At 40.4% G+C, this 27,471-nt stretch overlaps 1 protein-coding gene across 1 annotated transcript; it reads right to left on the bottom strand.

Moving 5' to 3' along the window:
- Positions 1-3,663: 3,663 nt before the first annotated feature.
- HABP4 (hyaluronan binding protein 4) lies at positions 3,664-26,643 on the bottom strand (the record flags this gene model as incomplete). The annotated part of the gene is made up of 7 exons (XM_082013007.1): positions 3,664-3,720; positions 4,812-4,985; positions 6,733-6,901; positions 13,419-13,502; positions 15,228-15,389; positions 16,269-16,416; positions 26,355-26,643. 7 exons carry the CDS (start codon positions 26,641-26,643, stop codon positions 3,664-3,666), a joined length of 1,083 nt encoding a protein of 360 aa, XP_081869133.1.
- Between the last annotated feature and the right edge of the window lie 828 nt (positions 26,644-27,471).

Here is a 27,471-nt window from a genome sequence, read left to right as displayed (position 1 = left end):
CATTTGTCATATCATCTTCAAAAAGGCTTGTTTGCAGACAAATAACACCCAGATGAAGAGTTAATGTATTTCACATTAAATTCTAAGTAACAGAGCCAAAGCATAACAGTTGTTACTTATTCCAAAGACTTGGAGGTTTTCCCCCTCCAAGCACAAACTGTTCAGTGTTTGCCCAGCATAAATTATAGAAAGGCTCTAATTCCATGCCTGTTATTTTGTGACTGAAATGTACCTTTTCTGCAAAGATAACTATGTTTCTCATGCAATTGTTGATCCAGTGACAATGAGTCAGTGTTACCTTCCTTTCAACACTGCATATGTATGTGTGTGCATATGGATATGTGTGTGTGCGCACATGTGCCTGTGACAGCTCTGAAAGGGGAAAAAAAGAAATGTCTTGAACATTATACAAGATTAATCTTACTGACAGAGGTGTTGTATTAGGGCTACAGATTTTGGTTTCGGGGCCAGAGGCTGCACACACTCAGCCCCATTTTCACATGAAAAAGTGTAACCAGAGCTGAAAGCTCATCTCCCATAGGCTCAATTGCCTAATATTCCCATTTATCAACTGACTTCTTTACCAGGGCTTCATCCTTCCCCGTCATTTTAGTTATTCTTTAGTATTCTTACGTTAAGCACAGACATTCCTCTCCTCTTTCCATTAAAGGTACTTTCATAGTGATACATACTCTTGCCAATCCTATACCACGGTACTACATATGATTCAAGTGGACCACACAGTATCAACACTATCATATGTAAGTGACAGTCGTGGAGAGATGAATTCCTTTCTGTGCCGTTAGGATGACTGTAGTAAGTGGCCTAGGAAAAACTGCTGCATTTCAGCTTTGAGAGTTAGATTCACATAAATTACAGTAAGCTTGCAGAGTACCTTGCAGTAGTGCATTAAAGAGTAACATCACTTAAGATCTGCAACACGATTTAGTCTCTTCCTAACATGCATGCCATGTTTTACTATTGTTTGTGTATATATTTGCACCTGTTACCATTTGCTTTACATGGAGTAAAGCTAAACCAGGAGTGACTGTTAGCAGCAGACATGCACTTTAACAGATATTAAATCTCAGCCATCTGTCATATTTAAAAAACCAAAATAGCTGTAGAGTTCTCTTTTCACAGCTAGGCAAAGAAATCAGATCACTGTCACCTCTGAACAATTAACTTCTTTTCTATACTTAGATACTATCAACTAGAGAAAGTCTTAAGCCATATTCAAGTCTGTCACAACAAGAAAATTCTCACACCTAGCTGCTCTAAGATGCTTTTGGTTTAATGAGCAGTAACCAACTACACCAAACCTCATTCTCACAAAATTTTGGGGGGAGTGGTTGTGGTTTTTTGGGGTCCATTTGTTTGTTTTGAATTTTTTTAATTAAACAGTCTTAAAGCTGCCCATCTTTTTTTCAAACTGGGAGTTTTTAAAAAAAAAAAATCTGCTGACCAAATACTGATTATACCAATACACTTGGACAAGTCCTTTAAAGCATTCCCCAAACAACCTATTTGTCATTCTGTTTTGAAAAACAGATCAAAGTTAGAGGAGTAAACAGTAACTTTGCAGCAGCAGGAATCAGACTAAAAAAAAATAAAGCCAATCCTTTCAGCCTTCCCAGAGAAGTCAGAACTGAACCAACTGCATTACACCAGATTCAGCCCAGTAGCATAACAAGGCTTCATACTTTTAGTAGAAAAAGGAAGGATTGCTCTTAAGGATTTCACTGCTTTGCTTAGCAGAAAAGAGGTGTTGGTAAAAGAAGAGGCTACACCTTCCAAACATGATGCAAAATAGAGGTGAGCCTTGCAAAGGAGCTCTCCACAACTATACATACACTCATCACCGCAAGCAAGAACAAATTTCAGCCACATTCTTCCCTGTTTGATGGGATAAGGGGAAGAGCAAGGGAAGAACAAGCAAAAAAAATTCCAAGACTCCCATAGACAAAAATCACTTCTGTTCCACAATTGTGAAATTGCTATTTTTGTCAGAAACACCCAAACACCTACGAGAAGAGCAGCAGCAGTGATTTGAAGTAGTAGCTTGCTCTTACAAGGTGAAAGAGTAATTCATGTTATTTCATCCAGTTCACTTACTCAAAAAGCAGCAGCATGAGTTTCACTAGCACCAACACTTTGTTTGCTTTTGTGCATTCTTTCTAATACAGGTTGTCAAGGGTATCTCTATGCCACTAAAACAACCTCCTTGTGGAGTCCAAAAATCATGTTATAGCAAATGGTCTTATAAGTAATTTAACAATGTAAGAAAAGTTCTCTGGGCAGCACTGCCTTGCAGACCATCTGTTTGGAACATACAGAAAGAGTCAGTAGTCTTTCTAGGATGATTATATCCTACTTCTGTAAAGCCATACCACTGAGATAAGAGTTACTTTAAGTTTCTGAACACTCTTAGAACTTATTCCAAAGCAAGACAATTTTTTCTTCAAGTCTCATCCACTATTTGCTCTCAAAGGAAACTGCTTAGAAGGGGTACAAAAGAAAGTGAGGCAGAGAACAGGAAAAAAGACAAAGGTTTAAATTCATCTGCTTTCCCAGTAAGTTGAAAGAATGAGTTGAGCAGGCATTTGACGATTCCTTTGAGGCTGACAGCTACTTCCAAAGTGTCCAGTGTGGCTATCCTCTCATTTCTTTCCCTCATCACTTCCAGCACCATTTCCTTGTTTCTCTCAGATCCCTGGGCTCTGAGTGTCCCCTTTGACAGGGAACAAGTTAGGGTATCTGGCTCAAGTGAGAGTACATAAAAGCTGCAAGGACAGGACACCCCCCTTTACCCCCAATGCCATACAAACTCCTTGGTAAGGCATGAAATATTTTAGTTTGTAGTTGCTCCTGCTAAAACTAAAAGCTTCCAGTTTAGTTCTGTCTTTACCTCAAAACTCTAACTTTAATTCACCTTCAAAAGCTTCAAAGTAGTTGCAGATTATATCTTGTTACGGAAGCAAGATTTACAGTTAGCTATCAATTAAAAGCATCTGTGCTGCCTTAATTTTAAAGATCACTTCTGTTTAGAGAGATGTTCACTGTTTTGGGTAAGTAAGGTCTGCCATTTACGTCTGGGGTTTGGCAGTTTTTGGGTTTGTTAAACTACATCCAAATAGCAAAAACATCAATCTGCTACTCTAACTTATGAAAATAATACCTCAAACCCAAAGCAATGAGCACTTTCTTTTATTTGCCAAATTCTGAAAAACTACAACTTGTGACTGTGTGAAATAGACCCTTCAAAGAAACAAGGAAAGCAACTTTTAAATGTACAGTGAAATAGAGTTGCAGTTGCAGACCATGTTATACAATTTATATTTCACCATGGTGGCATGGAGAACTTTATATAATCTCTATATACATTTTTTCAACACTGTACTCTTGAACTTCATTTGAACCCTTGTAGTGAAGTACTGTAAGCCTTCAGACAGTTTCCACAAATGAAGGCAGACACCGGAACCTGTGACAGGATCCCAGCCCACTGCTATCTTCAGAACCCAACCCCATTAGCAGAGGGCTGCAGTGATTCCACACCAAACACTCAAATAACTTTTCCAGTAGAAACAGATTTGCTTTATCCGCACCAGCATAAAACTGGTCTCTTCACAGCTACTTTGATATATCCCCATTCATGATCGCTCTTCAAGCTAAAGCTGGAAAATCCTCAGGATCATCAGGATTTGGAGCAACAAGCGGCACCTATAAAATAAGAAAGGAAGCTTTATAAAAGTGAATGCTTCTCAAAAGCATCTGACAGCTACGTACATTTATTGTACCCTGAAAAGGGTACATTATTCACATTAAATGTTTTGTACCCATTGCTATCACAGAAATGCTCAGCATCTATCTCAGAAGCTATGACTACTACAGTTTCTTCAGTGTGAATGTATTTATAATGCTGATCTACTGCCTGGGGAGGACCAGAAGATAACAAGTTCTGCAGCAGTGAAATGAAGAAAAAATAAAGCAATCTCACACAAAATACTGTCTGTTTTTAGGAGCAGTATTATCTTCTTACAGTCTAAGGCTACTGCACATATTGTAGTTTTAAATTCCATGCTCTGTTATTATAAAAAGCCTTTTTCATTCAGATGAAACAAATGCATCAAATCACTACTGTGTGATTCTGTAAGTTCCCAACCTTAAAGTATTCTACTTGTACTAGACAGAAGTAAATTGAGACCTTCAGTTAGTATGTAGACATGTTTTTCAGCATGCAAATGTTTGTGCATTTGGGGTTGGGTTTTTTTGGTTTTTTGTTTTTGTTTTTTTTTAAGAGAAAAAGGTCAGCGGAAGTTTTTTTGTAATGGTTATACTGAACGCTTGTATCATTCTGTAGGATGCTATCTTAATCTGTAGGATCCCAGATTTACTGATCTCACTCTCAGTAATCAAAGTACTACTACTGTACTCTACTAAAATTTTTTTGTAAGGGATACAAGCCTTTAATCATTTTAATTACTTCCCAATTTATATAAAACTCATTGCAGAAATAAGTCTTCGTTGCATGCTTTCCATAAGTTAACATTACAGCAGCTAGTAAATAGAAACTTTTGAAATGTATGTCTTCAGAGTTGTGAGCCTCAACTGGTATTTAATTTTCAGTAACACGATATGGCTCAGGAACTGAAAATAACCAGGCTAACATACTATGAGGCAGGAATTAGAAATAATTCTATCACTACAAAAATCAGTAATTCTGCACAAAAGAGGGCAGGACACACACACTCCCAACCACCAAAAAAAATATCCAAGCAAACAACGAAAAACATAGAAACCATTACTACCACTCCTGGTCGAGGTCCTGTCTCCTCAGGTCGTCTGCCACGACCACGACCACCTCGTCCTCCTCTTGATCCACGGCCAGGGCGAGGAAGACTCCCAAAATTAATATCCAGTCTAGATGTTATGTCATTCACTGGTCTTCGAAAAACATGAGAATCATCTTCAAAGTCCTTCTGCAACTAAAAAGAAGATCTGGTTAAAGCCTGTAACTTCCATGTACCACCTCTTCCCTTCCCTGATACATATATACACACACATACTTGTATTACAGACTAAGCAGCAGATAAATCAAGATGACATCCAGAATAGAAGACAGGCCTTAACTTGCACAGGGTTTTAACAGAGGCAAGGCAATTGTAGCTTCCCAGATGCCTGGGATAGTTCTTTGTTAGCTCAGAGATTCCTGGCAACAAGATCTTCTGTACCAGCTCTGTAACACTGAAGAGGTTTTCCAGAAATATCATCTACAAGGGACTAGAGAATCAGGCTTAAGCTACTTACTCCTACAATTGTCTTCAAGTAGTGGTTAAAAGGCCATAGTAAAGCACAGTATTTGGCTACTAACCAATCTATTGGTCTTCTCTGCAACTATGAGATTAGTGTTGTTTTAACTCTGCATATTCCTAGTAGCTAGTGGATGTAAGACTATTTCCCATCATAATATTAATGTGCACTATAGTAATGATAACGTATACATAAACTCATCTCACACAGTGATGAATTACTTATTTTGTTCAATGTCTAATACAGGGATTTGACTTGTCCATGTTATGCAGTTCCTGTACCTCCTATCCTTTGTTCATTTTGACAGGGTCCCTTGATACTGCTAGTCAAGAAACTTTACAGGCAAAAAGACCAGAAACTTGCATGCATGCTTCACACACTTGCATACTCTTTCAGAGCTTGTGAATGATACTCTCCCCACCCTGACCACCATCTCCCTCAGAGTAGTAAGAGGGGATAATGGCAACTGCGACCACCAACAGCCATGCTAAAAAGGATGCAGGCCACTTCAGTATTTGTGTCTGTCCCTGGAAGTGCACAATGAACTACAGTGATTAAGGCTTAAAAAGCTGCAAGTTTTGGGGTTAATATTGTAACTAAACAAAGGATAATATACGTATTCATACATTCATGCAGACCTTAAGGATCAAAATCTCATCATGCTAGACTACAGGTATATGCACATACTTCTGTGACCCCTCAAAATCTGAAATCTAAGTAGGCAAGAACCTGTGAAAGAAGCCTCCCTTCTCTCCCCAATCATATCAATAAACTAGACATTCTCCCTGCAATGTCAATCCCAGTAATATAGCAGAATAAAAGTTATGGAAAGCGAGAAGGAAGCACATTGTCATAGAACAAGATCTCCAGAGTTACTTGTAAGAAGCAGGACCCTAAAACTGGGGAAAAAAAATATGCATACATTTCAAGTGCATAGTGAAAGCTGGGATCCAGAACAGATGAGAAATAGGACACTTAGCATCCAGACTAACAGATGCCAAAACCCGAGTTTAATATATACATGCAAGTGTACGCTGGCAAGTAAGCTAAACAGGATTCAAACTTAGCATAAGAAGCATTTAGTAAACAAAGCTCCTCCAGCAGCATTACCAGAGATCTACATAGGTGGCAGCAAGGACACAGGTTTTATATTGTTATATATTGTTAAGACAGAACTATAAGGTAGAACAAGTTGATATATTATGTATTTGCATATAAAATAGGGGTGATCTGATAGAAGAAAGTGAACAGACGGTAAGTTTAAAGCAAGTTTTGAGGCACATATGTGATTACAGTAACAAAGCTTAGATACTGATTTCTAGTGTATTCAGATTATACTAAAGCTAGAAGAAAGAGAACAGAGACAGTTTCCTAACCCTGGGCATAAAGCAGACGTTACAGAATTCCTGAGGCAATGCTTACATCATCGCTATATTTTGACTTGTGAATCACCACTGCTTTGGAAGGAACAGTGGATTCTGGCTTCCGGATGTTGAATTCAGGCTTTGGTCGATTCTGTTGCTGAAGATTTTTCCACTCATCTAACGTCATTTCTTGAACTACTTCTTCCATTGGCTCTCCTTCAGCAACTCTAAAGGTTTATAGTTGTAAAGTAAAAACCATTAGCTTGCAACATGCCAGGATGAACAAGAACACTAATCTCTAAAGTAAGGATACTAAACAAAACATTTGGAGTGTTTCTCACCAAATTACTAGCCTCCATTTCCTTTAGTCCCCACAGTAACTTGATGTGCGAGTTTTACATCAATGTAAGTTGGAAAATAAACTTATGACCCATTTGAAATTAGTCGAATGAACAAATACTGTCTCCAGCCTCCTGTATAAGTTCTGGTATCCAGAACTGGATACCAGAATATACTTATCTGGTATCATTGTAACTTCAAGCACTTCAGATCCCAGACAAAACCAGTCTGTCTTTTGATCTGGCATATTCTCAACCCTACTGTTTATTTTAACAGTCAATTTACTCCTAGCAAATACAGCTATAGTAAAAAAAGCATACCGAGCAGTTTTAAAATACCCCAATCGCATGGTTTTATTGTTTCGTACTGCAGGATGACAATATGAGAGGGATTCATGTTTCAGTGCAGCTTTCAGTTGAAAAGACACACCATGGGATCTTCTACACAACTATAACATTGCCTTTGTTAATTTCACAAGATGCTTCTTTGACAGCCTGAGAGAACTGAGGTTGTTCAGTCTGGAGAAGAGAAGGCTCCAGGGAGACTTTTTATAGCAGTCTTCCAATACCTGAAGGAGGCCTACAAGAAAGCTGGAGAGGGACTTCTTACAAGGGCATGTAGTGATTATAAGACAAGGGGTAAGCGTTTTAAACTGAAAGAGGGTAGATTTAGGTTAGCTATAAGGAAGAAATTCTTCACTATGAGGGTCATGAAACACTGGCACAGGTTGCCCAGAGACATTGTGGATGCCCCACCCCTAGAAGCATCCAAGGCCAGGTTGGACAGGGCTCTGAGCAACCTGGTCTAGTGGAAGGTGTTCCTGCCCATGACGGGGGGGTTGGAACTAGATGATCTTTAAAGTCCCTTCCAACACAATCCATTCTACGATTCTATTTCTTTTGTCAGATGTAGTAGCACACAAGGAGACAGAATTTATGACCTGGCAAAACCAGCTTAATCCTAGTCCAGTTTTAATTTGTCATGAACTGCAATAGTGATGGTATGTTCAAGTAAAACATATGGAGTATGGTAGAGGCTACCTTGCATATTTTTGACCTGTAAAGACAGAGGTCCGAGGATTTATGCCTGTATTCTTAAGACAAGATTATATAAGACAGAACTGAAGTATAAAACAGCCCTTAATTTTGGTTCTAGGATGAACAGTTTTAAGTGTGCTTCGCAGAAAAAGTAAATAAAAATATGCAAGCCTGTACTATATGCCTACCCTCTGACATGCCTTCATGCCCTGTTATTTTGAAAATTACAGCTATGTCAACCAGAAGTTAAAATTTAGAAGACTGGTAAGCAGTTTGTAGGTCCATACTGATTAAGAAGATCTGAAACTGTATCAGAAGGACTGTTAAGAAAAAAATTAACCTATTTACTAAGCTAACTAAACAGGATATTGTTGAAAGATGCAGCTACTTCCAGAAAAACACCAACAGACACTGTTCCATGTGTAAAAGCGTTAAGAACCACTTGTACCGCAAACATTTCAATTTGTTGTCCTTAAGAGTAAGAAGCCAGATAATTTTAAATCAATTATCTGAAGCTTTAGTTTTATGAATAGGTGTTGGAAAACCAAGACTAGCTGCAAGCACCCAGAGGAAGGAAAAAAGAGAAAGTAAACCAAGAAAAAGGGGCTCTATTAAATTGGTTTAATTTCTAAGCCACTACCTCAAGACAGAATCAGTAAATTGCACATCTGAACTTTAGGAAGTCTTTTGTCCTCCTCTCCCCTTAAGTTTTCACCATGTTAGGGAGACACCATTTCAGTCCTTGGTGAGAGCTGTGGAAAGATACAGAACCAGTTGCAACAAGTACTTGAGAAGTAGCTATCAATCTTTCAGTATTTTAGTGGAGCTTTGAGGCCAGCTCTGTGCAGTGTAATACATAATATATTTTCCACATTTTCTATGGCACAAAGCTTGCAAAAGAAAAGGGCAATAGTGCAAGTGTTCAAGAATAATGAAGGACTGACCAGTGGTATGAGATACTAAAAGAGACCAAGTAAGTGATTTGAAAACAACCAAACCACCACCACTAGGAAGTCTGAAGGACAAGCAGGAATACTTCTGCTCAGGCAAAAGTAGCAGCCAGCCACCCAAACACAGAAATAACCACTAGCAAGGCAGAAGGTCTTAAGGAGGGACCCCAACCCCCCAAACCGTGCAAGAGTATTGCCGGTAATGTGGTCAAACTGAACTTTAAATCAACAGCATTTGTCCCTTCTGCAACAGGGTACTATAAGGAGACCCATCAACAGTTTTGTTTGGAACAGATGTCATTGCTGGTAGGGTGGAACACAATCTCAACTGAGTCATGTCTTCTATGTGGGAACAGGTAGAAAGTCCAGAATAGAGCTGCAAGACAGATACGAGGTCTAAAATATGTGACCTACACAGGAAGCCCTTAAAGAGATGCTCAAAAGGAAACATAACACTAGGAAAAGAAAATTTTGCATATCCATGATGTTAAAGCAAGACACTTAGGATCAAAAAAACCAAAACACAGTAGTTCCTATTTTGAAAGCACTGGGTATTGGAAAGACCATCAAGGGACACTGAAATCTTTCACATCCTCTACTGATAATCAACAAGACAGGTATGAGAAGCAGCACGGTTATAGTTGGTCACACCTTGGGTCAGCAAGACTCCCTTCAGATCCAACTTTCTATGATCATAAGATGTCACGAGGACATTCCACTACACAACAACATGACCTCTCAAAACGCAATGACAAGTATTGCTTTGAAAAGGACACATACCAAAAACAACCACTTGCCTGTTCTAAAGGAAATACTGGTGGACTTACACTGCAAATGTTTGTATTTTCAACTGCAAAGTACAGTTTGATTTTTACTCCAAAGGATAGTTTCAACTGCCAGGTGATTAGCAGTACAAATTTGTTTTAGGATGCTGAGACTGCCAAGTGGAAACACCTCCCATTAGTGAAGCACAGCAACAGGAACCTGCGTGCCACATTTTGGAGAGAGACTCGACAGTAGCAGGTTATTTTGGGCACCACATCTGCATGGAAGTGCACTCTGTGCATTACTTCTACCTTCTAACCTTATGCATTTTTAGTAACTGCTTGGTGTGCATTTTCATTAATCAGGTTAATAAGATCCTTGGCATACCAACAGTCATGCTTACAAAATATTGCCAGACACACAAGCATGGCCTTTGGACATGAACAAACTGAATTCACAATGCAAGTACCTACCAAAACACCAAATGGGAGCCTTCAGTAATGGTTCCTACTGCTCAGCGTTTTCAATGGATGACCATAATACTCTAGCTACACCTTGTTTACTGCATGTACCTCTCTTGTGGGATCTGCTCTACATGAGCACATAAATAAGCAGAAGAACTGCAAATGGAAAAGAATGGCATTCAGCTCTGTTCGGCTGATTATTTTCATAGCATTAAAAATAATGATAGTGGGTCATCTTCAGATCAGGTTTTTGTATTATTCAGCTGCACAAAGCAAATTTTTATTCAGCTTTTATCAAGAAATTAGTAACATGAATCTCTCCTATTAAAGATCATTTACAGCAGCATTACCACCAGTTATAGCAAAATTCAAAGTTAAAACAACTTAAGACCAAGTGACAACTGTACAAGTTAGCCACAGAAGAAAAAACACTGAACCAAATACTTTTGAGGATCTGGCCTGGTCTATAGATAGCTTTATGTTGCTATTAAAGACCCCCACAGAAACCAACAAATAAACAGGAGAGGTAAATGCTCAAACTTGAAGACAGATTTTGAACGCTTCCTATTAAATGACCGGAAAAATACATAGCTTGACCAAAAAGGAAGAAAGTCCAGTGTGAAGAAATGGAAGAAAACCCCATAGAATAAATACTAAGTCTGCAAATACCTTTGACAGGAATTGATTAGACTATATGTCATACAGAATAAAAAAGGAAAATGTATTCATTTGAATTACCAGTTAACACAGTGTGTTACATTGTTCAAACTGTGAAGAAAGAGCTGCTTTCTCTTGAACTTGAGGAAAGCTTATGCTTATGCAATAAGGAAAGCTTATTACAGCTTATGCTGTACTACTTATTACTTACAGAAAAAACCCACAACTATTAACATACAGTTTGGGACGCCATAAACAGAGATAGATATTGTTGATACACTCAAGGGAATTTGAAGATATGGGAAAAAGTTACTTCATTTATATATTGTAGAAGTATTAAAGAAACTCTTGTCCTGCAACACTTTGCAAATGGAAGCTCAAAAACAGCAATGTGGACACCGTCCCAAAGGCAAGACCCCATCAGTTACAGAAGCCCATGGAAGTCTTTCCAGAGTTGCACTGGAATTAGCCAGTATCACACCAGAAAGCTATACAGTATCCCCACGCAGAGGGATTATTCCCAATTTCCAGGAATACGTTTTTTCTTTTAAATGGAAACAGTTACAACAGGAAATAGCATGAGAGAAGAAACAAACCCAGGTTTTCCATCTGTTTCTCAGTATAAGCACACACCTGCAATAAAGCAGTAAAAAGGAAATGGATTCCCTGGAGCTGCTGCATTTAGGAGTCAAAATGAGAACATTCCTAGCAGTAGCTTAAGGAAACAGACCCCTACACCCTCAATATTGAGGCTGTAATGAAAGCAAAAGATAGCCCAGCTAGAATCTTTTGCTGGTGTATGTTACCTGCCAGAAGACAGCAACTCTGGAGAGCAGGGGCAACCGAAGCATACAAGACTTTAAAATACATCCTGAAGCCTGAAAACCATACCCTACCAGCTTTTGCTTTTAAATATTAAAAGAACAACAAAAATAATTCCACCTTGTTAAGGTGTATGCCATACAACCACTCCTAATTACCTAGGCACTATTCGCACAATGTCTCCTCTTCTATCACATAGTCACCAAGCTGACACTGCCCCCAAAGCTTAAGTGCAACGAGGTACATGTGATTTGTATACAGATTTTGAGTCTTCAAGACAGCATTTCCTGCACTGAAAAGAGTGCACAATGCAGAATTTTGTAGTTTTATGTCACTGGCATTTTTGAATCTTACAGATTTCAGTAGACTATTCCTAAATGAAGCTTTTTTCATGAAAAGAAGTAAAATCTCCAGAAAGGCTCACAGTCTGACTGAATAGCTAGTGACCTCTGAGAAAGGGAAAAGAACTAAAGACAACTGTCAGATTCTGTCAGATGCCTTTGCCACTACATATACTTCTCATGCCTTACACTCTTCAAAGGAACTGATGTCAGGACACATCTATGAAGAGCTTGAATTGGAGTAGAAAAAAATACAAGTCTGAACTAAGTAAAGGCACCAGTGGTTGATGAAAAAAGCTTAATAACTGTTCTCATTTAGCTAATACAGTGTATTTTTGACAGTTTACCTATACTACCCATCTGATTTAAGGTAGTCTAGAAACAGCTTTCTGGAAATCTAATCCTAGTCATTCAATTTCAGAGACAGATCGCCCCAAAGTATACATACCTCTAGCTACAAATTAAAAAGTTTAAAATTAAAAGAATCAAAGCTGTATCAACTGAACTTCTTACGGGCTATACAACCTGAACATACAAAACAGGTGTTGTAGTCTAGTCAGCTTTATAATTAAGAAATGAACCAAGGCCACTAACACCTGGAGCTGCATCGTTAGGTAAAAAAGGCTTCATAGCAAGCTAATTTATCTTCATAGCATAAAAGAAGGCTGACATATTGCACTGACCCTCTTTAACTCATTAGGAGGTATTCACCATATGCTATGTGCTATTTGATTATTCTTTAAAGTCTTACTTGGACAAGATTGTCCAGTTACTTTTTCGTAAGCTATTTATTTGCTGTGACAAATTCTCATTGAGCATTGCTAAGAATGAAAGCAAAAAGAGGAGGGGCAGATTCCTCTCTCAACATCCCCACTTCCAAGGCTTGCTGCAAGACCATTTCCAGCCAGTTTTTCCAGTTCTACAGAGGCCCTCCATGAATAGATGACAACTGCACAGCATTAGTGACTGATGAAAACTGACTTAAGAGAATTTTATCTTCATCTATTTTAAGTGTTTGTACAATTGCACAGGCATCTTGAATACCTTTTTCTTATAGTTTTCACAGATTAGCCAAGTCAAAAAGGTAACAGACAATATGCAGCTCCTCAAATTATTAGCAAATCTTAGAAACATAAGCATTGCTGGGCAATTAAATGTAATCTGCAGCTGTATAAGCCAAGCTTTAGGCAGAATTAGGGATGCACTTTCTTGACTCACAAATATAGACAAAGCTTTGCTAGTGCACATCTTTAAAAATAGAAAAGCTTCACTGTTCACATTTCATGTGTGCCTCCCAATACAAGTATATCAGTAACAGTCAATTGGGTTTTTTTGCATTTAGAAAGAAAATATTTTAGTCAGACTGTACTTGTTAAGAGACTCTCCTTCAGATGCCCCTGGCAGCTCAGCTGTTTCTGCAGTCTCTTCCACAGTGGCAGTCTGTTCCATCCCACTAAAACAGTAAACAAAAAAGAAAACACCACAAAGTCTTCACGGGTCACATTGCAGAAAAACCTTTTTCCAGAATTCCTTGAGAGGGGAAAAAAGTAGAGGAGAATAGCTCTAGAATAATAAGCAGAAAGTAGATCTATTAAGTGACTAGTTGAGCGACTAACAAAAGTGAGAAATATTATGAAAATCCGACTGCTATGTACTTTTAATCAAAACAAGTGAAAAGCATGCTTGAAGACAATAATTCAGTCATGAATACTAATACCAGTACTTGGTTACAGGATATCACGGATGTTTGAGTTTGCCTTTTTATTTCAACTACTAAAACAGTAAAATTCACGCTCCAATTTCATATTTTCTGTAACAGGGACATCAGTTCACTGTCAAATGAGAGCAGTAGCATACTTATTTTCATTCCCCTGGTAGATATACATATTTAAAATTAACACCTGCTAGCTTTGTTGCATCATTGAGCACAATTAAGGCACAGACATGCTTTTAGAACTGTTTAGACAACTCCAATTTAATGCCACATCTACCAAATGCACAACATCACAAGCAAGCATTGACATCCCATGTTTATGTCATAGGTTCTGATGCTACTGAACTAAAAACTTGACTAGGGAGAATAAATGTAAGGAATCTTAAATTTCTTGTACTTTATATTCACACAACGATCCATGACATCTTACAGAAGCTACTTCTGTGCTTCTGGTCAGCTAGTTTTGTGCTATCATCTCAGAAGTATGTTAACCTAGCTGATCTTTTGTTTTGAAAAGCTAGAGTACCTAACCAATCTTTTACTTTTAGTATGAAATGTTATAGAAGAGATAGAAGTTAGTACAACCTTTCAGAAGAACTTGGAACACCAAGCCACAAATTATTACCCATCAAGGCTGTATTTTTCAACTTTTTAGCCAGATTGTCTGAATCCATGATCTAAGTTTTAAAAATAATTTTTTTTTAAAACAATTTTGTGAATGAATGTGTATGTGGCCAAAGATGTTTGCTGTAAATTCAAAGCACGGCTTCTCCTCTGTCCTTTACCAGCCTTCAATTAAAGAGTTATTACATAAAACTTGAGAAAGAGACTCAACTTTAAGCCTACTAACAGAGTTTCAATCTTTTAATTGGCATTTTGTAGCAATACCACTAAATATCAGAGTCCCCCTTACCTGACCATTGAGAAGAGTCATAACTTATTTCAGTTAAATGACAACCTGGCCCCAGTCAAAAGATGTATGGCACTCTTCATTGAGGAACCACCACCATGCCTTTGCTACAATTTAATCTCACCAACATGAGACACAAGTTCAGAAAACTGTAAAACTATGTTCATCACAACAATTAATAGAAAGCAAGGCTTATGAAGCTCAGAAGGGACATGAAACTGATCAACAGTAAATGATGACCTAAGGTGGGCCATGAAAAATGATGTCCTACAGTGGGCACAAGCACATGTTGTACCTTGTATCATCGTTAACTGTTCCCCAGTTGTGAGCTCCACTTCCACCCTTTTTGTCAACTGCTTTCATTCCTCTATAGAGAGAAACAGGGTTCTGTGAGTTTGAGCTTTTTTTCATTAGGACCCCAAACTAAAACCAGTATTGACTTTTTGCCAGCCAAATGGCTGTAGAAGAAGGGAACAGAATACTCAGCACTGCAGTAGTGTCTCAAGTATTGTTTACTTGTACACAAAGTAAGACGCAGCACATAGAACACTTACATTGTCTCATACCCACTTTGTCTTTCCAGTTCCCATCTTCCTCTTTGGTCAAAGCCATCAAAACTTCTATTTATTCCAGCACCTCTTCCTCTACCTCGCATTCCACGTCTTCCTCCTCCACGACCTCTTATTGGCCTTTCACAGCTTAATCTTTCGATTGGCCTAAAAAGAAGACTTCTAGTCAGATTTTTTTTCCAACAGAACAGTTAATAAGAAGCAAAAAATTCCTACAGTTGTATTTGTGCAGCTGTGGGAGACATAAGAGCTACTGCACAATTTTTAGAATGTATCTTAACATGGCACACAATACAGTGGTATTAGTTTTGTCATTAAAAATGGACATAAACTGAACTCAGGGGGAATTACTAGAGATAACAGGAATAGAAAGTTCAGCTGTTTATTTGATAACACTGAAAACATTAGAGAAGATAAATAAAACACTATAAAACTATCAAATCTTCAGCAACTTTATCAGGCAATAGGTCCACTGTCTAAACCCAGATTTATATGCAACTGCTAAAGATTTCAGGGAACTTGTTAAATACCAACTACTGTAATATAAAGTAAGAACAGCCACACTCTTAAGTGTTAAAGGTTTTGGTGGAATTTTCTAGTACTTAAAGAAAGTGAAATTGATATGCATTCACTGTCCAAGCAGTAAATTGTATTACAAAGGTTTATTTTCAGTTTGAACAGTAAAATTCATTCAACTTGGAACCTGCACCACATGTTCTGCAAAGCTCAGTACACAAACTCAGAAATGAACATTTATGTTGTTGACTAGGGGTTACGGTTTCAGATCTTTGCACTTTTCAGTTTTGCCTTATATTTCTAACATTTAACAAAACCATTCCATACCAATTTGCCAGGAAACCAAAATTAGAGCTCTGGTGGGAATGAACTAAATGATCTTGCAACGAGTCTCCACGCTAATAGTGCAACCATGCCTTCAAGTCACGTCTGGCTACTAGATCCATTTTAAGAAGGTTAAGTCTTTCCCTTCCCACCCCCGTGCAGATCCCCCGTCAGTGCTATACATACCCTTCCATGGTGAATTCTGCTTGTCTTACTGTTTCACAGGAACGGTAGTCCCTGAAAGATGATCTCCGTGCAGTTTTGTCTTGTTTCACCTCTGCTCCTCTGTAATCAAAGCCTTGCTGTTCTCCCTGCTTAGGTCCTCGCCTGTAGCCTAAAGACACAAACACACACCCGCCTATAGATTACAAACAGTTTAATAACTGAATCGCAGTTACCAAACTACTGACTGAAATGAGTTGGTTACACCTTACAGTGTTCTGCTTTATCCTCTCCAATCCCAAGTCCACCAAAATACTAAAAGCAGTTACAGCTGATGTTGCCAGACACCGTCTGTTTTAAAGACATCTACTTACCTTCCCTTCTGTATTAATGAACTTGCCTCAGTCAAAAAATACTATGGATGTTGACACAGTTCAGACATTTCCAGAAAAGACAAGCTAAAGAAAAATCTCATTTTGCTCACATTAAGTCAGAGAAATGGAGAACAAAAACTGTTTCTCTCATGTTCTCTTAAAGATCTTGCTAGTGTACTACAGGACAAAGCAGAGAAGCTTCAATGCATGACATCAGTTGCGAAATGGCTGCAGGATCAATGAAGGTGGAGGAAAGAAGACCAAAGACAGGTGTTAGTTGTTGATCATGAGACAACACACCTCCTGCCAAGTTAGCTGAATTTATAAGTCTGAGCGTCCATCTCTACTCTAAGCTCATGGCTGTGGCATCCAACAACCAGAAGGGGGTTATGTCCTACTGTTCTATGGAGAACAGGACCATTCACCAACACCACAAGTCATGGAATTTAAGTAGCAGAAACCCAAACTGTTAAGTACAAAGGCTCCAACACTATCAATTGATCCTAGAATGTCAACATATTGCAAGATAAAATGTATTTAAGCATTTTGGGGTTTTGTTTGGTCGTTGTCAGAGTAGCAGGCTGGGCAGGGTGAATGCAGAGAAGCTGTGTGTTAGAAAAGAGAATAAATTGAGGTTACCCACTCAAACCATATACATCTAGCATAAGATTAAAGTTCATTAGGTGCTTCCTTACCCATTTTCCCACATTCTGTGCTCTATTTAAGATTAAGTTCTCCAGAAGCAAGCAAGCCTTCTGTCTGCTAGGCCCCTATACTTACACTTTTGACTGAAAAAAGTGTTGGTTTAAGTCAATCAAGCAAGAATCTACACAAACACTGCTCTCAGACCAACAAAACTGAGCTATTCTTTCCACAAAGAGCACCTGTGCCATGCTAAGCAAAGTTACTGAACTCAGGTTAGTGGACAAGTCCTGGCTACTATGCCTCTGTTGCTAGCACATAAAGAAAAAAGTCTATTCTATGTCATAATATTAAGATACAAATTAATTCATATCTCCATAGAAATGCTCATAAGAACTCTGATTAACACTTAGGTGGCAAGCATGAAGTCTGCAACATAATGTTTAAAAAGAAAACTTCCAAAGAACTATCCACTCAGTCAATAAGGTAGAAGAGTGGTAAATAAAGCTTTTTGTCACACAGTAAGGACAGCTGTATCTGTACACAGAAGATAGTTTTATTTGTGTGCAGAAGCAACCCTAGCCTTGGTTTTCTTTAAACTACAAACTATAAGACATAATATATTCAAGTAATTCTCTCTTACTGAGACTTAGAGTTGCTCAATCCTTAGAGCAGCAAGCATATTTGTATCCCCAAACTTACAATGTAATCTCTGGATAAAGGACAACTTTTAAAAGCTGACTCAGAAACTTTCCAAACCAGGATGCTTTAATAAAATGCAAAATTATAAAGAACACAGAATTGTACATACTTTTGGAAAACATGTCTGCTCTATACTCATCTCAACTACACCACCAACTATACAAGTGTTAATTACAAATTTGAATCTTGCTGTGGAAAAAGAGACTACTCATTTATGACCTAATTTTTACTTACTTTGTTTGGATCTGAATGTGCAACTGCAATAGAAGAGTACATTTTTATTTATTTTTGAGCCTCTCACTGGCTATCAGAAACATCAGTTATTCTAAACAGAATAACTTGGCAAGAATGCAGTAGTCAGAGACCACCTTCCCTATGTACTTAGCATTAACCTCAATTTCACCTCCAGATTCTAAGAGCTCCTTAGAACTAGTAAAGCAATGCCCCAAAAATGACGATGCAAAACTCATTTTAAAAAGATGGTCTCTGGTACTGTCATCCAGTACCACTTAGAAGTACTTCAAAACAAGTCTTCTTGCCAGATATGTCAGTGTATTACATGTCAGTAGCACTGACCATGCTAGATAAAACAGTCAGCTCTACTCTGATTTCGATGCAAGGCTATTTCAGCAATTACTGCAGATGGATTTTAAGTACTAAAAAGATTATTTTTGGCACTTATTACCAACATAAAAACAGTTTAACTGGTTTGACAAACCTGCAGCAGTGGATTGAAACAGTATACAGCAACTACACCTCTCTAAAATGGTGAGAAACCCTCAGACCAGAAGCTTGTGGGCCTGCTTGTGAATCAATTCAAATACCAGCACAATTTTCATCTCTGCATATAAGGGCAAATTAAAACTGAGCTTGGCAGCAGTGATGCATAAACTATCCAATTTTAATCCTCTGTCATATGTCTGTCCTTAAGTAAAAATTTATTTAAGGAGCTGAAGGGCCACTTACCCTTTGGGGAAGAAAAAAACAACAAACCAAAACATGAGCAATCTTGTGTAGCACTGCCATGCTAGCTTTCACTTAAAAAGAATGGGGCTATGCTTTGAATGCTCATCAATTACCTCTCCAAGTACACCCCAATTTTGTCTGCATAGACATAAACTGGTATGCAGGTTTTCTTCAAAGCCACAAAAAGGGTTCTGGAGTTTTGTGGATCATCTGCTTGAGGTCTTACAAACACAGTGCTGAAAACTGAAGATAGCTCTTTCCCAGTTACCAAGATTACCCCCTCTTTAAGGTGGTTTCCCTGTGTCTTACGGTAAGATCTGTAACCTCTATTCAGCTGAAGACATTGCCCACCGTTCTCCACCTCACCACCACTTCCCCAAGAGGTTACTGCAGTATCCCAGTCTGCAGGCTCAGTTGCTTCTCACTTTACTTTCTAAACTGAGAAATCGGGAAAGAAATATGATGCTTAAACTGTTCCAACAGACCCAGCCTTTTTTCAGAAGCAGCTGAGCTATTATTAGAAAGACATCTATAAATACTGAAATTACCCAGAACTAGGCATTGATAAAGAAAAAAGCCCAGTTTTGCAAGCCACTGTTAAAACTGAATCATACAGAGCTAATATACTTAAGCACTTTCCACTTTCCCCACAATAATACCATCAGTATTAGTTTTGGTTATACTGCAGCATTTCGATAGTGAGACCTCCTAAAAAAGTGTTTTTAATAAGCATGTATCAACAGAACTTGCAAGCAGGAAAGCAGAAATTCTGTTTAAGACCTGCATTGCCTGGTTTCCCAGACACAGGAACTGTGTATTGACAGACAGATTTAAAACACCACACCAAAACCAAGCTGCTTTTGCAATAGTGTTGCCTAGGTCTCACCAAGTTTCTCCATCCTTATCTGTCCTCAAACAAGTAGGACTTTTGCTTGGGCAGAGAGAGTTTTCTAGGTTTTGTGGGCTCTTCACTGGCCCCCAGAGACAGCATGTTCTCTGTTTTTTTACTTTTCAGTTTTAAGGGAAAAAGAGGTTTTTGTGCAGCAGATTGACTTTAGACAAACACCACAAGTGCCCAGCTTGGAACAGCTACCAGTGCCTACAAGCTAGAGCAGAAATCCTGCTGTTTCCCCCATTCCCTTACGTAAGGAACATGGCAGGTAAGGGTGGCAGCAATTCCCTTACACAAGGAACATGGCAGCAATTCACAGGCTGAGGGAGGTTACTGCTGCAAAGAACACCAAGACTTTGTACTCTGTCCCAAAATCCAGTTGACAATGCTGCATTATAGTTTTTTATGATTTCTCACACGCCTGAGACTGACTCATCCCACCAAAACAGGCAACACTCAAAGCCAGTGAGATGACTCCATCAATACCGTATTTCCACAGAAGCAGCCTGGGATGAAGAAGTACCAAATGCCAAGTTACTTCTATTTTGCCCAAGCAGCACAGACAGGAACAGAGCAAAGGCAAATGGGGTGTAGTTTTGACTCAGTTAGGATGAACACTAGAGCAACCATAGTCACCAGATGAGAGACTTGTATATTTTATAACACGTTTGAAGACAAAAGCAACGGCAAAATATTCTGCACCTGGCAATCTATCCTTGGAGATTTTCTGAATCAAAGACTACAAGCATCGATTTATGGAGGATAATCCACGGATGAGCTGCCATATCTTTACCCAGACTGCTGTCTGAATAGATACAGGCTTTGATACGTAAATGTCACCCTACAGCAAGAAGTGACATAGGTCAATTATAGTCTCTGTAGAAAAAGCATTCTTTCTCCTTATTTCACAAAATCTGTCTGAAATTATATCCCTTTATTTCTGTAAAATAAGAAAACCACAAATATTCTTTGCCTTCTCCGAGTCTCACATGCAGTTCTAAATACACTCCTTTGTATCCTCAGACACTTCCTCTCAAAACAAAAACCTTAAATTTAAATTTCTCCCAATACATAAATCATGCTGTAAGTTTCATCATGCACGACACTCTAGTGTGCTGCTTCTAGCTTTAACATCTTTGAGGTGACCAAAAGAGCAGACACACCTCCAGACATGGAAGGAGAGATTCCTTCAAAGGCGTAACAATTCTTTTTCCATTTTCCGTGCTACCGCTACCTCAGCAATTCCCAACACTGCTGCTCTCCTAGATGGCAACTGGCAATGCTGCTCTACTCAGTCCCAACAACCCAAGCTTCTTCCTAAACTACAATAGTTTGAATTAGAAAATTCTTTCACACTGCAGTATAGCTTGCAGTGCTGCCCTCCACCTCGATCCACGTTCTCCCATACATATTTTTTACACTTACTGATAGTGAATTTCCTCCGTCATTCCATAGCTCATTTACAGTATGTAATTTGTGCCACTGCCCTGCAACTCTTCTTCTACTGGGCTAAATAACCCTGTACCAACAACCTTTAGTTATTTATCCCTCTTGCAGCTCTTTCAGCACAGACTTTGCACCCACATACATACACAGAAAATAAGAAATTTCAACTCTGCCTAAAACTTTTCACTTCCAACAAGTTTCAGCTGTATTGTTGATGTTAAAACAAAGCTAACAGCAGCACAAACACTGATTCTAAATTCAAATCTCTTTCCATTCATTCCAAGAGACACTTCTTTCCTCTACTTAGAGCTTAACAGCTCATCTTTAAATGAAAAGATCTGAGACTCAAGAAATAATTTAATGGGAGTTCAGAGAAGATGAAGTAAGCACAAAATCCAAACAGGATTGCTCTGGTTGGTCTGGAATGAGGGCAAGTGGAGAAGTTGTGCTATAATTCAGGGATGTCTGTCATTAATTATGGCTGCATGCTAAGACACTGCTTCATTACCATCTCAGTAATGCAAAAATACCTACACATGAACAAATTATCTTCCTTCACAAAAAAGCTATGTAACTGGAAATAGTACAACACAGTTCACATTCTCAGGGACTTATTTTGCTATCTTTCAGAGTATAGCAGATTTAAGACTGCACAAACAGTTTTACTTACTTCCCTTTGCATGTGTGTGTCCATGTGATTTTAATTCCAAACTTCAAACAATTAATTTTGTGAACTAAAGCATGGCTAATTACACGATTTGCAGAATAATACCACAGTATCCCAAAATACAAAAAAGGCTTCAGCCATTGCGTGCAACACATCAAAGACAGACACATGGAGTTAGACTATTCTGCAGTATTTTGTTCTCAATGTGTACCAGTACTCAACTACAGAATTGCCTACTGCAGCTTTCTGCTGGACAATCCTTATGACTATGTAGCTGAAAGAATTATATTGGAATAAATTACTTAAAAATAAGAAAACTGCAGTCAGTATAAGATAAAATTCCTCAGAAGCACTCCATGCCATATTAACTTAAAATCATAGCTAAAAACTCAAACACGTAGTATTCAGGAACTACATCTAAATGTTACACGAGTCATCAAATGTACATGAAAGAAGAAAACCTTTTAGAGGTATTAGCAACAAAGGTTTAGAGATCTCAACAGAACAGAGCTTATTACTGCATGATCAACAAATTTAATTTGCCTGGACCAGTAAAGAATGCAAGCTCTGCAACTGGGCCTTTTGAATAAAGAGCTGGCAAATGCAGTTTGGCCACTGTGCTAAGAATGAATTGAGTTAACATTAAGTGGTGAAATTATAAGAGCTGTAATACCTACAAACAGCCCTTACCCAAATCCTAAGTGTACAGTCTAAAAAAAAAAAAAAACCAAAAAACAGCAGTCAGTAAAAAAGGAAAAAATACATCATTAAGGTCAAAGGTGTAGGTTTTGCTAGGCTATAAAGTAGGAGTCCATTTTCTCCTTAAAGAAAAATTAAAAATAGTCTACTTAGGGTTGTGTCAATTCATAATAAATAGTTTGAATTTTAAAGGTCAAAGTACTGGATTATCTGGCAAAGTCCTCTTAGGAGGTTTGTTCGAAATTGAAAACATCTCCAGAAATTAAGTAAAACCTCCGCTGGAAAAGGCAGGGAAGAACTAAATGAAAAAATGTTGACTTACAGAACTTTGCAAGTAAACCTGCCACATAACACTGAAAGAAGTCTCTGAGACTACTGTAGAACTTCATATATTGCAAGATTGAAGAATAGGCTTGCTTCAAGTTTTTCTAAAGGCAAAAGCTATTTTGTTCTGATTTAATATGCTCAAGAATTAATGCAATAACAAAAAACCTGAAACTTAACAGGACTTTTTGTAACCCAAACAAGCAAAACACCCCAGTACTTAGATAAAACAGGCTGGAGGGCATCCAAAGGAGGGCCATGAAGATGATCAAAGGGCTGGAGAGCCTGCCCTACAAGGAAAGACTGAAGGAGCTAGGTCTCTTCTCCCCGGAGAAGAGAAGGCTCAGTGGGGGACACATCACAGTATTCCAGTACTTGAAGGGCAGCTACACAGACGAGGAGGCTCTCTCTTCACAAGGAACCACACGGAGAAGACAAAGGGGCAACAAAGTGCAAGTTGCACAAGGAGAGGTTTCATCTTAGTATCAGAAAGATATTGATAACAATCATTCACTGGAACAACCTCCCCAGGGATGTGGTGGAATCCCTGTGACTAGAGGTTTTCAAGATGCAATTGGACAGGGTGCTAGATGATCTCTTCTAGGTTGCCTTTACCAGGAAAGGTTGAACCAGACAATACTCTGAGGCTCCTTCCAACCTGGGCTGTTCTGTGATGATTATGAACACTAGTACAACACAGGCTAAATTTTGCCATTTCAACCATATACCAGAATCTGATTCAGCCATTCAGTTTCTAGATGCTTCTTTATGGTGTTTCACTAATTTCTCACCAGTAAAATGAAATTATGCCCAAAATCTGAAAAAAATTTGGAAAAAACCCCATCACTACGACTGGAAACAAAGTATTTTACATTTGGGTTTTTTTTTAAATAAAAGTTTAGTCATTAGTTTCACAACTTAGCAATTTTAATCAATACTATTTTATTTCCTCAAACAGAGGTGCATTCTTCTAGCAATGAGTCCATCATTAGAAGCTTTATGCCAAACTGAGCTGGCATGAGGACCTTCCCAAGTGGCTACTCTTTCTCAACTGTTAAGCTGATAGCCCCCTAAATCTTTTACTGTATCCAGAAGTTTTCTGGTTGAATCTTGTATAACAAATCAAGTTTGTATGGCCCAAATAAAAAGCTGTCCCCCCGCCCCCGACTTTTACGTCAATCCACCACTTGCTTTATATTTGTCAGCTACACCATCACTGTACTTGCTCTAAGTCAGAGGGCGATCCCTGTCCTTCAGGCTTGCTAAAACAGCACATCCAAAGGAGAAGCACACAGACAGGACCAAGTCTCAACTCTCTGCCCTGGTTTAGCATCCTGAGCACTATACCTTTACAGTCCTTACGTCACAACAAGCCCAAGATGTAAACATACAGTGCTCACAAAATCCAGGATAACCACTTCCTTTAAAGAAGAAAGTGCAGCATTTTTCAGAGCAAATAACTATTCTTAAGATCAATGCTAATTCACTTTCACAAAGGCTACTATAAGCCAGCAGTTTTTTCTCTATTTTAAATTAGCAGGAAATTAAAACAAGGTGCACATGTCTGATGTCTATGTGAGAAACTGGGTTTCTCAACGTAGCAGAAAATAGTCAAAGACACTCCACAGGCAACCATGTATTACCACAGAACTACATTCAAAACCTCTATGCTTAAGATACCCATAGACAAGTACAAGGTAAAGGGTGCTCTTTCACCTACTTCCTCACCCTTGGTAGGTTACTGATAAAAGCCAGTTCTTGTTCAAGAACATTTTTGTCAAAACTTGAGGCTCTGTTGTTCACTGAACAGGCTCCTTTGCCTTCTGTGGTAACTACAGCAAAGTATCCTTTAAATAAAATAAGCCTATTACTAGTGTAAGTATTGGTCTTGGAGGCAGAGATCTGTGACAAAGTCATATTAACACCTGTCGAGGAATCCCAGAAGACAAGTTTCATACAACTGTCCAAAGTGACAACTTGTTAAGATCATCCTCTACAAAGATGCTCATTAACTAGTGCATAGTCAGCATTGAAGGATTCTCTGCTCCACAAGGTCACATAATCACCGATGGAGCAGTGTAAGACTGTGAGCCTAAGCAACAGACTTGGCAGCACTAGCAACGACTTGATGGAGCAATAACCCCGATTCAGAGGCCTCACCTTTTTCTAGGGCATTAAAACACACAGTTCAGTTACTGTGAATTTAACAGGAGCTTTTACTACAGGAAGAGATTAATACCTTAAAGAACAGTTAATGTCTTAAGCTTCATTGCCCACTGCAGGAGAATAGGAATTCACAACAACTCAAGAGAGCAAAACCAGAGTTTTCTGTATGGAGATTCTCAATATTTGGAAACCATCAGCCAGCTCTCAGATACTTTAGATATTGAATCCAGGAACCTGAAGCTCAATATCAGGTAAGTAATAACAGTCACACTCACAAAAACCCCTCCAAATGCAAGGAGCTGCAAAACCTTCAGCTCCAAAGAGGGCCGTGCCACACATTCTGATATAAAAGTCGACTGGCTCCATACTCCCCCAAGCAGCATTTAGCCTCAAAACCTAGCAGCTGACAAACAACCTTGATCATCCCTGAAGAGCGCGCTAAAGGGTTCACCCAGGAAATAAGTTTTTATTCAAAGGTTTGGGCATCAGTGCAAGCTTAAGGCAAACTAGGCACAGACGCCTGGACAAGTCATAACCCTGAAGAAGCGGAAGTGCCAGAAAACTCACAGGTACCAAAAAAACAAGCCGGGAAGCGTCAAACACCTAAGGGAAATGGCCAGGGTGACAAGCGATGACACGCATCAACAGGGATGCGAAGCCAGCATGAAAACTAGAAACGCTGCAGTGGATGAGTACGCACCCTTCCATTTGTCCCTCAGGCCTGTTTCTGAAGTTTTCATTTATACGTCCAAACCCGCGTTTCGCTCTCGAACTCCGCTGCGCCGGCTGGGAGCGCTCCGCCAGACCGCGTCGGGAGCGCGCCCGAGTACGGCGCCCCGGAGGAAGGCTCCGGTTGTCACTTGTTTCTCCGCCGGGACTTTGAGGTGCGCATTCAGAACGACGCATAGCCACACCAAACTGGGTATTCTTGCTTTGACCCCGTTACCGACCAGCGGCGGCACGCCACACCACGCCGGCCAGGAGCCAGGGCAAGCGCGGAGCCCCCGGCGAGCCGCGCCGCGGGGGCCGGGCTGCCTGCACCGGCACGGCGCCGCCGGGAGCACACCCGCCGGGACACGACCCCTCAGGAGCACCGGCTGCCGGGACGCTCGCCCCGCGGGTGCCCCCTCCCGCGCTGCGCCCTGCCGAGACACACACCCCCCCCATCCCCACCTGCCTCGCCGGGACGCCCCCCCCCCCGCCACGCCGAGGAGGCGGCGCCGCCAGCGTACCTGGCTGCGGTGCTACCAGGTGGGCGGCGGCTCCCCCAGGTGCAACCAGACTCCCAAGCTGCTTGCGCTCCTTCTGGGACTCCCTCCTGCTGCCGGTACTGGCTCTCCTGGCAGCCGCTGCCGCCTCGTCGCGCTTCTTGCGCTGCTGCTGGCGTCGCTCGGCCTCGCGCAGGACATCGAAGGGGTCTGAGTCGTCATCCAGGAGATGGTAGAATCGGTTGGCTACGACGCAGCCGAAGCCCTCTTGCATGACGGCAGCCACCGGGATGCCCACCGTCCCCTTCATCATCGCCGCGAGCGGCATCCTCCGCCCCCGCGCTCCCGGCGCTGCAGCAGCGGCGGCCTCCGGGGCTGCCGCCGCGTAAGGTTGAACCACCGCGCACGGCCTGGGAAGGCGACAGGGCAACATCCCCGGCTGCGGCTCCAGCTCCGGCCCCAACTCTGGGTCAAGGCTGTCCGGACCGCCGCACCATTGCCGTTGTCCCACCCTTCGCGCAGCCATGGCAGCCAATCGAGCTCCAGAGCTCCAAGCAGCCCCGCAGCCACCACTTATCAACGCCGCCGGACCCACCCACCGCCAACCGGCGCGACCAATGCTAAATAATGGCAAGGGCGAGCAACCAATCCCGACCCTAGGCTCCGCCCCGCCCCTGCCGTGCGGCTACAGCCAATTAGCGTGCAACGCCGGCACAGTCAATAATGGACCACTGACCAACACGATGTGCTACTCACTCCGGGAGTTCCAGCTGATTAACTATTAATGAGCTATGCATTATTCAGTAGCGGCTCCCGGCTCCCCAGGGCACGGCTCGCGGCAGGGGCAGCCGGGCTGCGGCTCGGGCACCCGCACAGCGCTCGCCCACCGGTTCGTTGGACACAGCGATGTTGCGAGGCTGGCAACGTCCTGTCCATGTGCATGCATGGCTGGGTAGACTATTTAGAAAAAGCTCATAAAGCTGATGTCATCACACAAGTGTGTCGCCACGGGTCTTTTGATATAATCCATGTTCACTAACAAGTGCCTTTAGTGAAAGAGGGAGCACACTGGCTCTACAGAGGGATCTGGACAGGCTGGATCCATGGGCCAAGGCCAGTTCCACGAGGTTCAATGAGACCA

The sequence above is a fragment of the Phaethon aethereus genome (genome assembly GCF_964289735.1).
Source record: "Phaethon aethereus genome assembly, chromosome: Z".
Classification (NCBI taxonomy): Eukaryota; Metazoa; Chordata; class Aves; order Phaethontiformes; family Phaethontidae; genus Phaethon; species Phaethon aethereus.
The sequence above is the reverse complement of the archived record's forward strand: the minus strand, read 5'-3'. Positions and strand labels throughout refer to the sequence as shown.